This window comes from Lagopus leucura, unplaced genomic scaffold (assembly GCF_019238085.1).
Source record: "Lagopus leucura isolate 7727_CA_CO unplaced genomic scaffold, USGS_WTPT01 Super-Scaffold_73, whole genome shotgun sequence".
Classification (NCBI taxonomy): Eukaryota; Metazoa; Chordata; class Aves; order Galliformes; family Phasianidae; genus Lagopus; species Lagopus leucura.
The window spans coordinates 10,893,223-10,911,591 of NW_024962252.1; the positions used below are offsets into that span (position 1 = coordinate 10,893,223).

At 37.8% G+C, this 18,369-nt stretch overlaps 1 protein-coding gene across 3 annotated transcripts in view; it reads left to right on the top strand.

Moving 5' to 3' along the window:
* The window catches only part of EIPR1 (EARP complex and GARP complex interacting protein 1), a 64,168-nt gene that overhangs the window by 18,516 nt on the left and 27,283 nt on the right, over positions 1-18,369 (top strand). For all 3 annotated transcript variants that reach the window (XR_006182441.1, XM_042892005.1, XM_042892017.1), the window contains exon 4: positions 18,147-18,303. Coding sequence is in view for 2 of the 3 variants with exons in the window: in XM_042892005.1 (XP_042747939.1) it covers positions 18,147-18,303 (157 nt within the window). In the remaining variant the exon portion in view is untranslated. The remainder of the gene's footprint in view (positions 1-18,146; positions 18,304-18,369) is intronic.

Consider the following 18,369-nt stretch of genomic DNA (forward strand, 5'->3'; position numbering starts at 1 on the left):
TCTGTCAGAACAATTCTAGAATTTTTACATTTTCGTTCTTTTTGTTGTTATGACGAGTTCCAATTAGTTGCCTGTAAATTTCTAACTTTCTCTAAAGTACTGCAGTAATGACACTTTTAAAAGCATGGATGAGAAAGGTACAAAGTAATTAAAGAGATAGAAATAGACTTTTAAATATTAGAAAAGAATAATAGCTGGGTGGGATGAGGGTCAGGATTGTACTCTCCAAATAATGGTATAAACCAATAATTATAGTGATACACAATATAAAATGAAGATAAAAATGAAGATAAATTAATCTTCAGATTTGCAAGAGATTGATAGCTGAGAGCTCTATTGATCTTTTAAGGGAAAATAATTTTGTATGTAAAATATTACGTGAATGTAGAAGTTTTTCAGTATTTGAAAGAGCATTATATAGGGTAACTTTTTCACTGTGATGAGCTAAAATTACAGAAAGGTTATAGGTAGAAGAGACTAGCTTGGAAATCTGAACGATGAAAAGCAGACAAAGCCTACATCCAGTTGAAATTCAATTTACAGTCCCTTTATTGCTGGAGATAAAGAAAACGCGAAGGGAGGCAGGAAAGCATTTAAGTGGGCTTATAGAATCATGCAGAGTGTCAGGGATTGGAAGGGACCTCATAAGATCATCCAGTCCAATTTCCCTGCCTAAGCAGGGCCACCTAGATTAGGTGACACAAGAATGCATCCAGGTGACTTGCAGTAGTGTTCTGAGGCAGGGGAAGCTACTGTGCATCTAATCTATTTTTTGTATGTAAGCAGATAGTGATAGCCTCAACTAGAGCTGGATGAGGAAAGTGGGATCTCTGCGTTAAGATGAGGCTGAATGATGCGCTCTTTATCAGTACAGTTCATAATACACTGTCGTGGGATGTGTGAAATATTTAGCAATTCGGTGGTGCAGAGGGAGCTATCATAGTATATCCCAGGTTGCCAGTCCCACAAGGACCATTGTCCAGCTCCTGGCTCTGCACAGGATCACCCCAAATTCAAACCTGATGTCAGAGTGTTGTCCAAACGCTCCTTGAGCGCCGTCTGCTTGGGACTGTGACCACTGCTTTGGGGAGCCAGTTCCATACCCACTGCTCTCTGATGAAGAACCTTTTCCTAACGCTCAGCTTGACCCTCCCCCAATGCAGCTCCGTGCTGTTCTGTCAGGTTCTGACACTGTCACTACGGAGTGTGTGTCAACACTGAAAACTATTTAAGAACAAAACAGTGGTTAGCTGCTAGTTTCTGAGGAGCAAAAAACTGCTGGCCATAATGATCTTAACATGGAATAAACAGTTTTTGACAGACAGGCAGTTCTTGTTTTTTCTGGTTACATCAGTATTTCTGACAACAGTCATTTTTGCTGGAATTTGTAACTTATAGTATAAAAGGAATACTTTCAGGACATCAGGCTAAGACTTTAAGGTTTTGTGTGTATTCCAGTTACTTGTACAGGGCTGTGGTGTTTCAACTGGATCATAACAGGGCAACCTCAGTGCACTGCCAAGTTAATACAACATGCACTACAGTAATAAAATAAAATGTGAATAAAATTGCTTAAAACCAAGAGAATGGTTCTTCAAGAAGGCATAAATCCTAAAGCTTATGGACCTGGGTTTTTTTTGAAAAATTCAAGACTGCAGAGAAGAGTTCTTTCACATTAGCACTTATCAGATAGGCAAGTCATATGATTGTTCTTTCAATCAATTTGTACTTTGAGAGGTGTACATGCATGCTTACAGAAATGAAAATTTATTACACTCTCTTGTAGATTCTCAGGCAGATGTGAACGTGAATAAACATCTATTATGCTGTTGATGTTGGTGTATGCCATTGTGTATGTTCTGACTGCTACTCATGGATGAAACTAGAGATCTCTTTCAAAGGATCTCTAGTTTCATCCATGAGTAGCAGTCAGAACCTCTTTCAAAGGAGGGGAAACGTGACTGCTGCATATTAGTTGAGGAGCTGTTTAAAACAGCTATTGCTGAATATCTCCTTTGTGCCTTTTAAATGCAGGAAACTTGAAATTCATTCTGCAAAAACTATTTTCACTGAAAGGAAAGCTATTTTTTTTCCCTTCTCCTTCCATTATCTCCCTAATGGCGAACAAACCAAATCTTAGTTTACTTTTGCTTGATTTTTTTTGTTATGTTTTTAAACAAATTTAATCTTCTTGTCTTGATGACTGGATAACCAAGGAAACTAGCAACCCAGGATGCATGCTGTCGATCATTCTGACTTTTCATTTTGCTGAACACCTATTTAGCCATAATGACTAAAAAAATTTGGAGTTGTCTTCTGATTTATTTATTTTTTTTTTTTTGAATGCTGCACTTTTTTCCATAGGGTGAAAATATCCATAGTTCACTATGCACAAGCTATACTCTCAATTTTATGCTCCTCCATATTTGCAGTTCCCTTGAATGTTGTAGGAAGATTGTGAACTTCAAGAAAAGTAAGAATGTAAATTAATCAGTGTACGTGTTCAGTTCTCTGTTTGTGTTCTCCTTATGTTTTGAAATGTAGATTGTTTAAAGACTTTATCACAAAGCATCATGGTACTTCGTATCCATTTCTGCTTTGGGAGCTAGGGGGAGCAGACAAAGAGCTGCTTAGAAATGATTCCTACTTACCTCCAAAATAGATCAGGAGAAATGGGAACCTAATGTGGTTTTAAGAAGGTAGACTTCAGAATTGGTTATCAAGATTATCTTTGCATGTGTAGAATTAAACGTGCTTGAATGTGTTTGAGCATAACTGTTAGTTCTGGCAGGAAACCTACAGGGTGGAAAAAAGCAATAACACTATCATCTTTTGTCTGTTAGTGAAAGCTGTTTGTGGATTGATGAGGTACACTACTGTTTTACCTTCGATCTGCTGTTCTGTGGAAGTTAACTTTAAGGATGTTAGATGTTTTGTTTTTTTTTTCCTTCCAAATTGAGTAGTCTCAGCCTGTCAATCGAACCAAAGATTGGTTCATCTGTACAAATAGCGTGACTTCTACAGCAGCAAGAGCAGATCCTGTATAGGAAGAGCGTGAACAGCTGTCTAATCCCTTTGTGAAGGGATTAGACCATCTTCATCAATTAACTTCAGTCTACTTCTCATGGTCCAAGATCCCTCCCGTTTGTGGCTTATCCTGTTTTGTGCTATTTTGGTGAGTGGCACTTAAGCAAAAAGTTGCAGTACTTGAACTGTAATGGATTATTAAATAAACTTTGCCACTATTTTCTGTAAACTTACTTATTTCCCGGACATTTTCCTTCCTGATGAAGTAGTTTCACCCTGTTGAGCATTTCCATCCTGTTTATTTATCTTGCCTCGACCATTTCTGCTGCACCCTACTTTAGATAAAAACATCAGAATTGCATTCTCTACTTGACATAGGGGCATACCAAAACTTCATGGAGTTGTAAAATAATTCTTTGTTTTATTCTGTCTGCCTTTTATTAAGTTGATCAATGTTTTACTGGCTTATGTGGTTCCTGTTGCACATTACCTTCAGTGAATTGTCAGTAGAGACACTGAAAACGTTGTTCAGAATTGTGTCTACCAGTCTGAGTATAACATCGTGTCAGGATGACTTAAGATATTTTTCTTCAATCATAATTATTTTGATGTCAGTACTTGTGAAGAAAATCATTAATGGTGAAGTTCATCTGTCACTTTATTGACTACCAGCTTTTCAGGAGTTCTTCCTTTTGCATGGCATGGAACAGCCTGAAATGATATTGATGGTAGACTACATGTTTACATTTCCATGGTAGTAATTCTCTTAAGGAAGCTTATAATGAAATGCCTGTTTTGTTTCTGTCTTTAGCTTTTCAGAACTTTGTTATAAACCCATTGGGATAAAGTTTCATGAATTAAAACAAGAAACAACAAAATCTTTCTCAATATAACAATTCAGAGATTTTTTTTTTTTTAAATTGGTTTGTTACCACTGCCAGAGAAGTATTCTTTGTGTAACATGAATGACAAAAGAAAGCAGTACTCATAAAGTTGGCTAAAACTTTCAGATCATTTTGAAATTAAATACTTGAAAAGTAACTTTGTATCATCATGTTTATGCTCGCTTCTGTTAGCCTTAAGAATTCAGTTTCTTAATCAAATGTATTGATACATATTTGGAAAACTGTTTTCCCAGTGCAAATGTGTTTTTTGACTCGTATAAACTCGATTACATGTAGGAACACACAAAGCCACCAGAGGGCAAAAGAAAGAGCATATGGAGAAGGCTGTTATCTGAGTTTTTGCACATGCGGGCATGCACATGAGCAAACATTCTCTTTATTGTTTTTGTTCTGCAAACAAGATAGATGCCACTGTGCAGCAATTATGGAGATCCTGTATAAATAGTGTGTTTTTGTAGGTTCAGAGCCTACATGCATACAAAACTGCTGTTTAATTTTGATTTTAAAAAGGAAAATAAAACTTAAAATACATTATTTTCAAACGTAAAATCTGTTTTGAGTTAACATATCACACTTCTCACACCGTAAAACTGTGTTAGATTTCCAGCAGAGAAACCTCACTAGTAGGGGTGGTTGGAAAAATGCTCTTAGTGATGTTCTCAACTGCTTAATAGTGAAGAAAGCAGCTGACTGACATGGATCTCTCCGGTTTCACTGCCCTCTTCTGTAATGAAAATATTCCGTGTAGGGAAATTTTTGAACAGCACTGTGATGAAGTTAGAGTTGCAATGCAGAGGTGGGCTGGGATCTAATGAAATTGAATGAATCTCTCAAAATATTGCCTGGTGCTCTCCATAGCACTACTGGAGAATAGTATAGAAAAAAGCTGCTTGTAGTTTGGGAGAAGTAATGGATCTGCTTGTGGTTTTTGTTTTTGTTGTTATTGTCACTCTCTGTGCTCTTTTTAGGTTGTACCTATTATTTTTCTAGGAATTCTAGTTATATGACACTTGCAGCATTCACATCTAAGTACTTCCTTTGAGGTGTTAAGTGAAATAGTTGACTATGTGATGCACATGATGGAGAACCAGTATGGAAATACTAGAGTATTACAGGATGGTCGCAATATTGAAAAGAATGTTTCTAAAATATAGAAAGTGAATAAACTGCTGCTGAGCTAGAACTTGCACTGAGAGATAATCTGAGTTATCCTTTGGCATTAGAAGTTGTTATTGTATTCATTTTCTTTTTTATTTTGAAAGCAGACAAAGATAAACTGTTCTCTGGATCTAATCTCCAAGTATTTTTTAGCTCAGTTTTCAAATATTGAACTGATTCAGTGTAGTAACTGAAAAAAAGGCATGTTCTTTCTGCATATCTAGTCAGTACATTGCTGCGGTGAGTAACATTTGGTGTATAACATGCATTTAAGAAGTCTTGTCCCTCTATCTTGTCAGTAAGTGAAATCTAGAAGCTGGATTTTCCTTTGGTGTGTATTGGACTTCAGAGTTATTCCTGAATTATGCAGGTGAAACCAAGTATTCTGTGCAAGTTCCATCAATTAAATGTTAAGAGATTTTATAACTTCATTTTTTTTCACATTTCATTCTGTGGTCCTTTTTCTACAATGAAAATGTAGCCTGCTTTTGCTGAAGAGATTCTCTTGCTTGGTGAACTCTTAAAAGAACACAACGTACTTTTTTTCTTTTCCTTCTGCTGACCTAACAAATGTCACAATTCATGTCCTGGGCATCTCGTAACAAATCTAGTTTCAGATTTAACCACCTAATCACATTAAATTATACTGATACGTAAGTTTCAGTTTATATTTTAAAATGAAAATTGTTTCTATAGAGTCTTCTATTCCCTATGGCACTTTCATGAAAACTAGTTAAAATACTTAGAAAGTGACTGTAATTCTGTTTTGCTTTTTGTTTTTTTTTTTCCTAGTTCTTAGGTTGTATCTTACAACTTTGTTTCTGGCTAATTGACATGAAAGTGAAGAACCATTACAGATATTTCTGCTACTGAAATAGCAGACAGCTACAGGGAATAACAGAACTTGAGGTTAACATCTGTCTGCCTTTTCTGGCATTGTGAAGACTCTTGCAGCTCAGCGTAGTTTATGATGTCTACTGTGTATGTGCATGTCCATCTAGTAGACAAAAAACACTTTTCCATAGTTTAAGAATTGCACAGTGATTTATTAAGGATGCCAGAAGGCTTCTAGTTCAACATCCTTGAAGCAGAGTTCACAGTGAGATCAGACCAGGTTTTTCAGGTTCCTACATGGCTGGTTCTGAGAAATCTTCAGGAATGGAATTTGCATAAGCTCACTGATTAACTGCAACTCCGCTGCTTGGCTGTCTTAATGATGGGGGAAAAATTGTTTGCTTGTATCCAGTCAGGACTTGTCTTGTTTCAGCTTGCTCCTTGTTGGTCTGGACTCCCTGATTCTAGACTAGTCCTTCTGTTTTCTCTTACTGAGTTCTAATCAAATAAAAGTCTAAAAGATTTTTTCTTTAAATGCTAATGTCCATTGTCAATGAATGGAATGTTTTCTATCTTGGTTTAGTTGATCTGTCTGTCTCTTGAGGTCATGTGTGTTTTACTTCAATTTTACTAGGCTTGTTTCCTCAGACTTGCCCTTGTTTCTTGTCCTGATCACTGAGTGTGTCTTCATCTTTCTGACTGTCAGTGTCACAAAGTGAGCTTTATGGTTCTTGTGGGTACCTGGGTCTATGCTAATGTTTTGCAGTTTAATTCCTTACAGATTATAAAGTGTATGTCTGCCTGTTGCAATCCCATGCATCTTTTTTTCTTTAATCTTAAGCAATTCAGTCTTGTTATAACCATGTTTGTTCAGAGAAGTATCATGGAGGTGGTTTTCCTAGTCTCTGACTTTGACTAAGTCAGCCTGCTTCTCATCCATGTACTTGATTAAACTTTTACAGCTGCTTAACCCACTCCTACCATTTATTCATAATATCTAATCCATGTTACTTCACATTCTTAAGGTAAAAAAGAACTACTCCACCCCCCTCATGTTTGTACTGCATATGATAGGATTCACCTCAAAGGTATTTTATTCTTCAAATTCCTTCTGTTTGACTCCCTCCTTTGCTGCTATACCTGCCAAAATTGAACATAAGCATAATGTTGCACTGAAATTGCCATCTGTTATTATGATGAAAAACAGCTGTCATTTTTTCCTTTGTTATACCACTATACATTAGCTGTTGTCTGCCTTGTACATGAGATGGTTTGTGCAAAGCATAGCATAAGAGTCCTCAAGGGCTGGCATTATCAGCTAGAGAAATTTTAAAGCTATTTGGAGAATATTTGAGTACCGCATATGAACATGAGAAAAAGTTTCTTTAATTTGAGGTTTACAGAGCACTGGAACAAGCTGCCCACACAGGTTATGGAGACTACTTTCTTTGGATATACTCAAAGACTCCTTGGGCGCTTTCCTGTGCAAGCTGTTCTAAGTAACTTGTCCACTAGCAGTGGTGTTGGGTCTGATGGTCTTCAGATGTCTCTTCCAATCTCTTCAGGTCTATGATGGTTCTGTGAAACCTTCATGTCTCTGAACATGATGTTTTTGTGGCTATGTCATTGTGAGGTCCAACAGAACACCTCCCCCGTGTTGTCTCACTGATCATATCAACGTTAGATACTATCATCCTGAATTGCTTGTATCCTGCTGTTTTCCCACCAGCAGGCACGGAGGTGGTTGAAGTTCCACATAAATAGGAAGCTCCTTCGTGTTATCTGAAGATTGTCTTTTCTTCAAGAAAGGTGACACCTGCCACAATGTTGCTACTTTGGTTTGCTCTATTCCTAAACTGTGAACACTCAGCTGGCTCTGATCCATCCATGGATAGATCTCCATTCTATCTGCTGTTCTTCGTAAAGGACAGTTTTCCATTTAAGCCTTTCTGATCTGTACTTCCTGCAGAGCCTGTGTTTGTGAGTTTGCAATCCCAGTGAGACTGTAGATATGCCATAAGCATAAAGTGTATTTGGTCAGTAACAGCAAAGACATTACCTTATCTCTGCACTGAAGATTTGACCATGGAATGGCTTTTACAGGTTTGTTTTTAATTTGTTATATTTTGATGACTTTTCTTTTAGATTTTAAGCTACTTAAGGAAGAGTTGTGTAACTCTCCACTCCATTTTTATTAAAAAGTTCTGTTGGGATTTCTCTCCTATGAGCACTTCTGAGTCGTAAACAAATGAGAACTGAGTAGCCTGCTCCATTAAAAGTGGCTAACTAGTCTGGGACAAGATTTATTCTTTGACCTTTCTGGACTTCCTGGATGCACTAACTGTTAATATCTTGAGGCATAGGTAAATGGAATTCAAATAATAAAAGCTTTAGTAATTTATGTTTCTTGTATTAGCAAAATCAATTTTCTTAACCTTGTATTCGTACTTCATGTCAGAAAATGATGTGATATTGCATCTTGCCGTATCCTAGTTTTGGCTTGGATAGGGTTAATATTCTTTGTAGTAGCTGGTATGGTGCTGCATTTCAGATTTTTGATGAAAACAGAGATGATAGCACACAGATGTTTTAGTTGTTTCTGAGCAGTTTTACACAGGAGCCGAGAACATTTCAGCTTCTTGTGCTGCCCTGCCAGTGAGGAGCTGGGGGTGCGTAAGGAGCGGGAGAGGACAGAAACAGCTGATTCAAAGTGGCCAAATGAATGTTTCATACCAGGGTGATATCATGCTGAACATAAAAGCTGGGGGAAAGAAGGAGAAAATGGGACAAGTAGTGGCATTTATGTTCCCAAGAAACTATTGTGTGATGAGCCTTGCATTCCTAGGAGTGACTGAATGCTGATGGGAAGTAGTGAATTAATTCCTTAGGCTGCTTTACTTGCATGCTCAGCTTTTGCTTTGCCTAGTAAACTGTGTTTATCTTGACCCACGAGTTTTTGTGTGTTTATGATTCTCTCCCTTATCTCTCTGCGGGGGCAGCAAGTGAGTGCCTGTGTGATGCCTAGCTGCTACCAGAGTTGAAGCACAGTGACCTACTAGCTTCTCAATAACAATTATGTGGTTATTTTTTGTAATCAGCTTATTATAATTTTTTTCTTCCATTGACTAGTTTTGCTCGGTGTGGGAGCGCATCTGGAAGTTATCTGCCCAATCAGCCAGGTAATGTGAAGACTTAGCAAATTATGACTCCAAGGTCTATAATTTCAATCACAAGCCATTGCTGGAAGAAAGTTTGTATGTGTTGATAGAGTGGCTACACTTCTAGATCTCTACTGAGATTAAGTACAAAGTGGAAACTGCAGAAGTCTTATGTAAGATGTAGTAAACCAATCTTTTCAAATCAAGGTATTAGTTAGAACTTGCAAATTAGTTAGAACCTGCAAATCTGAGATAGCTACATAAACAACTGATTTTGGATGTAGTGACATCTGTCCCATTTGAATTAGATGTCCGTGAACTGTCAAGTCATCTTTATTTGTCTTTGGAGCTTGCATGCAGTAAAACTGTAGGCTAAAGACTACTTAAATAGAGCACTGAATGTGCAACTGCCTGGTGATGGCCTGATTCAGTGGAGGGGATAAGTGGTTCTCAGTTGCCATTAAATTGTTAAGGAGTGTAGAGTTTTAATATCTCACAAAACATCGAGTGGGAATGTTAATGCATTGCTATCATCTAGTCCTACTTAACTGACAGCTGCTGTGGCTTTGGTGGTGATGCAAGTGAGTGCCTCTGAGATTGCAGCTTTCTCTTTGGTACTTCTGCATGCGAGAAAGAGCAATGTTGATAATAGTGTTCTGCTTCACTAGCCTTAGTGATGATGGAAGCCAGTGTGTATGCTTCATTGGCTTTTATTGGTGTGTTGTGCAGATCTCCTCAGCCCAGGGTAAACTCAAGCAGTGCTTTTTGTATGGCCAGCTGATACCTTGCTTCATGTATGTCTCCTGATGCTGCAGTTACGGTGTGCTGGTGGTAACAATACCAGGAAGATCATCACAAACAAACAAAAGCAAGTTGTTAGAGCCAATGTCTTTGTTTTCTGCTTCCTAGAGAGGAAACTCAATGATCAAAGATGCCATAAGCCACAGTTGTGACTTACAAGATCTGGTTCTCTGAAGTTTCAGAAAGCAAGCATGCCTGTTAGTGCTGCTAAGCAGCTTTTACAGTGCTGTAGCCTAATTTTGGCTGAAGAGTAAAGTTTGGCTCATGAATATAGTGAGGGTTACAGTTTGTCTCTTAGGCTGTCCACCAATGGCAGAATTCCAGAGGTGCAGTCAGTAAATTTTGAACTCCCTCAAGTAGATACATAAACACCTACACATCCCAGAGAAAAAAAGTATGTGCTGAAATGTTGTGTCAAATCACTTCTGGATAGCATGAGAAACAGCAGACTATGAGAGAATTCGGTTTATGCCTTTTCCAGTTTTTCAACCTGCTGACTGTGTGCTTTCTGCAGGTTCTGTCTCACAGACCCATATTATTATTATTGGTTTACCCGTTTCTTCAGAGCGTACCCACTGCTTTGCACACATTTAGATTGTTCTCTGTGTTCTCTCCAGGATGCAAGGGTTTTAAAGTTTCCTTGTATGTTTGTAAATACAGTGCAAACATGAGAGCCTGGTGTCTAGCGCCTAAGTCATGTTGGTGTTGTATTGTTGTGCAGTAGGTGTGATTTCATGGTCACCTGTGGTCTGCATACTAACAGTGGAGCTTTGTGCAGCGCTTTCCACATGTTAGAATCGTGAGACATCAGGTAGCCGTGGAAAATGTCCTGTGTGTGAATATATGTCTGGGCTGGACCTGACTGGAGCATGTTTCTGTTAATTAATTCTTTCTTCAGCTCCTCTTGGGAACATACTTTTATTAGGATAAATACTGAGCTGCTACATTTCTGCTTTGTTTCTGTGTACGCATTTACAAAATGAGAAGCTGTGTGTTGATGGCTTAAAAATGCATTTCAATGATTAAAAGAAAAATTAAGCAGCCTACAATTACCTCAGCCCATGTAAAATGAAAGGCTATGTGGGCTTGGAGTGCTACGATTGGAATTCTTAACCCAGAGATAGTCTGTGTTTTTTTTTGTTTTTTTTCTTCCTCATCTTCTTTTGCCTGTAAAAGACAAGTTGATTAAAGAGAATATGGTTTATCTTTTTATTAATCAACTGAAAAGGTTATTCTTTAGAAAGGTTATTCTTTAGGAAACGGTGTACTTAAATCATGTTGGTTTTGTTTTTTTTTTTCTTTTTATTAGGAGAAGGATGTTTACATTCATTAATAAGGAAGAGTGATAACTCTGTTTGTCAGCGGTGAGAAGGAGGCTTCTCACTCGCTGCTTGTTCCTGTCATACTGAGAGCACTAATGGGCACCAGCTGGGCTGCAGCTATAGCAGCTTCACCACTTCAGCCTCGCACAGCAAGAGCTGCTGTGGCAGAGCTGCAGAAGGGCCGCCTGTGCGGATTTAGGAAGTATACACTTGAGTTGTTGTTCCCTGGGCAACAGAATAACTGCAGCCAGCTGGCTCTGCACCACCTGAGCTGATCAAAGAGCAAACCCTGTCAGGCACTGATACTTCAGCTCCTCCAGCTTCAGCGGGAATGTCTGCAGGCAATGATGTAGGGAGCATTGTCATTTGGATTTCAAGGTTAAACACAGGGGAATGAAGCAGAATGACAGCAGAATAAAATGTAAACATTGTTCCTGTAGGTGCTACCATATCATGTATGTAGTTATTGATTCTAAAAAATCAATGTAAAAATACTTCATTACTAATGTACATACAAAATGTGTTTCAGAATGATTTTAAAAGAAAGCAGGAGGCTAGCAATGACTGTCTTTGTTTTCCTTCTTCCAAGAGGATACATTAATCGGAGTGATTTGGCACATACGTAAGGAAAATGGTAAAGAATGGTTGAACGTAAAGATTGGGGTGCTTAGTAAAATGATATAATTAGGGAGGGCTGTGCAGAGTGGGACTTTTGCTTTAGGTGACTGCTGCAAGCCCGTGACAAGTGAGACTGTGGTTGTTACATATGTCAGAGCATACTTAAGTGACATGGGGGCGGTTATTCTGCAGGTGGTGCCAGAAGAATGAAAGGTGAATGATTGAACATCTGTGTGTTGTAATATTGGCTGGCATGTTCCTGTATAATTGGGATCAGAATCCCCTTACAGGATGGGTTGTGGGTGACGATGCTTCCTGAATGTTCATTTAACTGTCTTACCCTTTGGCCTTTCTGTTATACCATTGCCTGTATGCATCACTTTGCTTAAGAGTTTTAGGAAGTTTCACATCTTAAAATCCTGTATTAAACAGGAATGTTATAAAATGGTGAAGATTGAAATTTTGTTTTATCGCTCTCCTTGAAATATGTTTCTTTATATTTTTCAATATCTCTATTGCCTCTGAAAGATAATAACTTCAATTCTGGAAAGGTAATTGCGGTGGGTGAACTGGAGGCAGGCAGAACATGGACAAATGATAGTATAGGTTGACTTTTATTGAGCTTAGGGTGTCTTCAATTCACACTGATTGAGTAAGGAAAAGCAGGATTGGTGGATCTCTACAAGTGCTCAAACCTCTTTTCTGCTGAAACTGCTGAGTATTGATTAGCATCCATACTTATAAAGACGATTTGTCTTTTTTTATACATTGCTTGTGTTCTTTTTGTTCTTCTGCTTTGTCTTTGTTTTAGTAATATTTGACTAATGAAAGTGTTTCCATAGACATAGTAGTTTCATGTGGATTTTTAGGGTTTTTTTTTTTTTTTCTCCTGTTAAACCTTAGACCTTTAGACCATTAAAAACTCCTAAGTGGAATTTTTTTTGTCCCTATCAGAAATCAACGTGGTGAGGGAGAGTTTGAGTGAAGGAATAAAGTTTGAGAAAACAGTAATGTTGTTGGATTGCTTCTGACTGCAAAATCATTTACATCCCTGGTATCTCTCATCTACATTTCATTCTACTCTGCTCTGGTGAGGCCTCACCTGGGGGTACTGCATCAGATGAGGTGTCCTCAGTACAAGAGAGACACAGACCTGTTGGAGTGCATCCAAAGAAGGACCACAAAAATGATTCAAGGGGTGGAGCACTTCCTCCATGAGGATAGGCTGAGAAGGCTGGGGCTGTTCAACCTGGAGAAGAGAAGACTCTGGGGAGACCTGAGTGCAGCCTTTCAGTATCTAAAGAAGGGCTGTAAGAGAGGAGGAGACAAACTCTGTATCAGTCTGTTTTGATAAGACAAGGAAATGGGAGATTTAGATGAGATACTAGGAAATACGTTTTTACAGTAAACATTGAAGCGGGCTCCCTGGAGGTGTGATGGATGCTCTGTCTGTGGAGACATTCAGAGTCTGCCTGGAAAGGGCTCTGAGCAACCTGATCTAGCTGTAGGTGTCCCTCTTTATTGCAGGGGAGTTTGACTAGATGGCCTTTAAAGGTCCCTTCCACCTCCCAGTGATTCTGTGTAAAAGTATGGCTTTTTGTACTCAGTCATACAAAAACAAATAGAGGTCTCATTGAGACTGTTTACTGTCTATGGTGGTTATAGAGACTGCATCTCTTCCTTCTGCATTTATTCTTATTTACTGTGTCAGTAATCTGGATATCAAATGATTTCTTAGCACTTTTGCTGGGGTTGCAAATTGTCTTTTCTAAAGTGGCTATTTATTAAATAGAATAAATTAAAATTTTGGAGAAGTCTCTGTAAATGGAGTTTTGTGATTGCACCTGATGTTCAGTTGAGTTTTTGTGGTTTCCCAGGCTATTGAATTTCCTGAATAAATATTTGTAAAAAAATTTGGAATGACTTTTGAATCTGGAGACCTGATATGGCTCACTTCTTTGATTATGGCAGTCTCTAGAAATTGCCGAATCAAAGTCAAGGGTTGTTTAAAGAGCTCAGACAATTCCTTCTGGCTTAAAAATCTGAATACATGCAGAAGTTGAAATTTTTGCAAGGGTGGGACTGACTTCTAGTGTCATAAGCAAATGCTTAACATCTGGAGTCAGCAGTCTGTGTTCTTACATTTGTGTTCTTTTATCTTCTGGTCTTGAAATGATTGCATAGTTGCTGAGGAATGTCAGATGGTTACTGCATTCCAGCTAGCTGTGATTCAGTGAACTGATCTGCTGTATGTGACATAATTTTATAAGGGAGTAGCAAGTACTTGTAGTTTAGATTAAACATGTGCTTCTTTTTGTATTGCCATTAGTAGCTTCCTGATAACTTTACCTGTCAGATTTTTTTTTTTTTGAGGGGCTTATTTGCTCTCTCAGAGGTGATTAAGCAGGAACAACTCTCTAAGGGGAGCACTGTTTGGAGATAGGTAGATAAGCAGGATGTTTTACTTGTCTACAACGTCTCTTTTTCAGTGTTGAAACTGCTAGTAGTGGAAATCTGAAAATTGTCATGGAAGTAGCCCTCATTGTGAAGCTCTTTCAAGTGCTGTAGTGAAAATTGGTATTGATTTGACCAAGTTGTGACCTTTTCAAATTGCACACTTTGTATGCAGAGGGTTTTCTCACTTGCTTAACTTGCAAAGTAGGCATCTGAAGAAGGCTGTGAGCTCTGTGACTCTTAGGCTTTGGACAAACTTGCTGAAGTTTATTTCCTGCAGTTTGTTCCAGCACCCTCAGAGCTGCCAGATCAACTATGTGCACAGTTTCTTTCTATCTCAGTTCTGTCAAAATATGGGACTATCTGCTTATTCCTGACTACTTGCTTGCTTTCTTTTTAAGCTTGGATCATTTCAACAGAACTAGGTAGAAGTAACTGCGTATAGTCACTCTGGCAGATCTGTGAGTATGGTGGCCTCAGCCCAGGAGGTCGTGTTAATGAGTGTGAGGAAGCAATGCTTAACAGGGAGTTGTTGCTGTTGGGAAAAGTGTGTCGAACTCCAGCCATAACTACTGAGAGGTATACTGAAGATGCACAGTGAATTAGGCAAGGGACTTCTCTTGAATTATAAGGAATGAAAGTGACAGCAGTCTAAGAATTTGTTGTCTTAATCTTGGATTACTGTTTTGAACAGCTTTTTAGGAGTACTACAGGACTCTCTCCTGCAAAACTTTAACTTATGCTTTATGAAGGTATACCGTAATGGTTGCTTAATGCTTAGTTAAACCCACTAACAACTTGCTTAATACACTAGCTTGTCAATTCTTTTCTGCATTCTGTGTAATAAAAATTCTGGTTTAAATATGAGGTAACATTGGAAAAGTAGTTTCCAACTGTATGAATAGCTTTAAGGTACATATGTATGACTTAATCAAAAGACAAATATCTTTTTGTTTTTATTTTCTGACAGGTAACTATCACTGTCATTTAAATATTCCATTCATTCATATGGGTCTCTTACTATTTTTAGGGAAATAGCATGAGAGGTTATAGATAAGAACTAGGTTTTAATAGGGCGATATAACGTAGGGAAAAATTTGGGGTTTCTGACGTTAATTTTCTTTCTGTCCTTAGAGAAAATAATTGATGATTACAGCACTGATCTTTCTTGATAATAATTTAAAAATATATGGTTTTTTTATTTCTACTTCTCTAAATATGGACAGAAAAAGATAGCAATTGTGAGGAAGAATAAATGACAGCTATGCTGTTGAGACCAGATGGAAGTCTAATAGGTAAAACTGTATTTAAAGGATGTGTGCTAATGTAGTTCTTAAGGAATTTTTTTTATGATAGAAATTGAATTATGAAAGAAAATTTCTGTAAGTCTTACAAAGTCGTGACCATTAATAAATCTAGCATGATTAAATTGTATTTCAAAAGTAGAGTATTTTCTTCCATTTTGGAAGGGCAAATGGCATCTCATGTACATGATAGCATCAGAGCAGCTTTCCAGAAAGCACAGTATTTCCTGAAAACCAAGGAATGGTATGTCCTGTAAGATATGGAAGCCTGATAACTTTTTTCTACTGCTCAAGGAAATATCTTCTGCCTAAAATATCAAAGTACACTTCCATTTGCTTCTTAGAAGCATCTGTAGGTGTGTGCCATTTGGGGAAAAAAAATAAAAAATTTTTTTAAAAATTATATAATTACTACATACGTGAAAAATTCAAGCAGATCCATTTCGCTGGTGGATTTTAACAAATTTTCAAAGCATCAGTGTTAAAAGAGGCCAAGTTACGTCAGAATTCGTGGGAGACTTCACCATATTTTCTTAAGCTGCAACCAGTCTTCAAAATGCTGCTTGTTTACTTGTTTTTAGGTTTCTAACATGGGAATCTGATTGTGCGTGACAATCTACACCTTTATTATTATTATTAATAATACTATTGTTATCCTTTCTCATCAGAATGTACCACCACAATGCTTAAATGTTTATGTTTTGGAAAGTTAAAATGACATTTCAAGGCTTCCTTAAACTCATTATGCTATCTGAGAGGAAAGATGGCTTCTGAAATGTTCTGTTAACTTTTCACGATTGGTGTTGTGGTTCTTTGTGTCGGTCATGGTGATAGCAGAAAAGCTAAAGCTTTATATCCATGATACAGACCTTTCGGTAATTCTAATCCACCAGAAACTTCTTTACTGTGTTCTTTAACATTCTGTCATATATTGACTTATCTAGGCAAAGCATTCAATAAATCTTAATTTCTCAAACTACTTTGTGCATTCTGTTCAGGTTATTTATTATTTGTATGGAGTAGAAGGCATGCTGTGCATTGACTTGCCCTTTGCTAGGAAAGGTAGCCATCTGCTGTTGGTTCCTCATCTTTCAGTGGCACATTGATTTAAAGTGAAGGATTTCCCTCAAATGGTTTGGAAATAGCTGTTTAGCATGCACTACAATTATTAAAAGCTCAATTGTGTGCTAATAAATAAGGGATTATTCCTTGTTTATCTTTAGATAACGGTATGGCCTCTTGATACTGTATTCAATTTGTATACAACTTCCAATTATAGTAAAACAGTTACGCAATTGTATTTCATATTTCATGTTTAGTGCTTTTTGTCAAATACCCAGTGCTCGTGCATTCTGAATTCTGTGCCTTGAAGTTCTTTTCTTACTCTTGTTTTTTTCTATCAGAAATGGACATTGTTTTTCATTCTGTTGTTTGTTGTGAGAGTGGCTATTTTGTGTATATAATATCCAAAAACTGGTCACCTTGGTAGTAGAGACATTTCTGTTGGAATGACACCGAGCCTGAGAAAACCTTTCTCTGATTTACCACCCTTCGTCTTGAAAATGCTGTCATTACAGTTGTTCTGAAATGGAAACATGCCTCTAAGTTGGTCACATCTGTTCATGGGTCCTTAATCAGATACTCTAGACTAAAATCAGCACTTTAAGATAGAACATTAAGAGAGGGGCTTGTGATATTACCTGATTACTTCTCATCCTCGGGACTTTGTTTTGAACACATCTTCCAGTAGGCAGTGACACCCAAAGCTTTCACTCCCCAGTATCACTGTAGCTGGTTTCTTTGTTCTTGCTGCAGCAGACACATTCTTCTGCTTTGAACCCTGGACCAGAAGCTGTTACGATGTGGACGTGTTCAGTGCTGCTCTGGTCTCCTCACATTGCACTGATGCAAATTCTGATTATTTTTGGGTGGTGGGCAGTAGTGTATGTGCATAGACCATATGGTATTTGTTCCCCTTGATTACAGTTAGCTTTTTTCTCATATGTTGTGATATTTTGCTATACACATCTGAGTTCTGTTTAACTTCTGGAAGCTGCTTTTGTTCACTAGAGTTAGAGGAGCGTGCTTGGGTGGGATACTGAGGTTTTGTAGTAAACTTATTAGTAGCAAAGGGTATGACATAATGCAATAGGTTAAACTGTGGATTGCCCTTGAAAGGAAAATAGTAAAACTGTCTCAATTGTTATTGTTAAGGGCTCGAGTAACATAAATTGTGGGTCTTTTTCATTAAAATCATTATGGGGATTGAAACTTGGAAAAATTGCCTTTAAAAACATTTATTTTTTCATGAGCACTGACTTCTACCTTTCAAACATGGAAAGCTGGATTGCATGAATGCTAATTATGAGTTTTGCAGTAACTTGACTACTAGCTTGAGGTCTGACTATACCCATATTTTGTGTACTTTCCATTCAACTTAGAATCTTTTTAAATTTTTTGAACAGCAGGTGTGCATTGCTTATAGATTTGTGTAAATGTCAATACACCGTATACAAAATATGTCTCCCTTACGATGATCTGTTGACATTATTCTCTATTGCTTAGCTTCAGACAGTAAAGTCGTGACATGTGCTGCTGTTTGGAGGATGCCGAAGGAATTGGAATCAGGCAGTCATGAATCCCCTGATGATTCATCAAGCAACACTCAAACCCTGGAGCTACTCTGTCACCTTGACAACACAGCCCATGGCAATATGGCCTGGTAGGATTCTGCATATTTTATAGTCCTAGAAAAAGCCTACAGGAAAGACCTGTGCTGTTAGTTTTG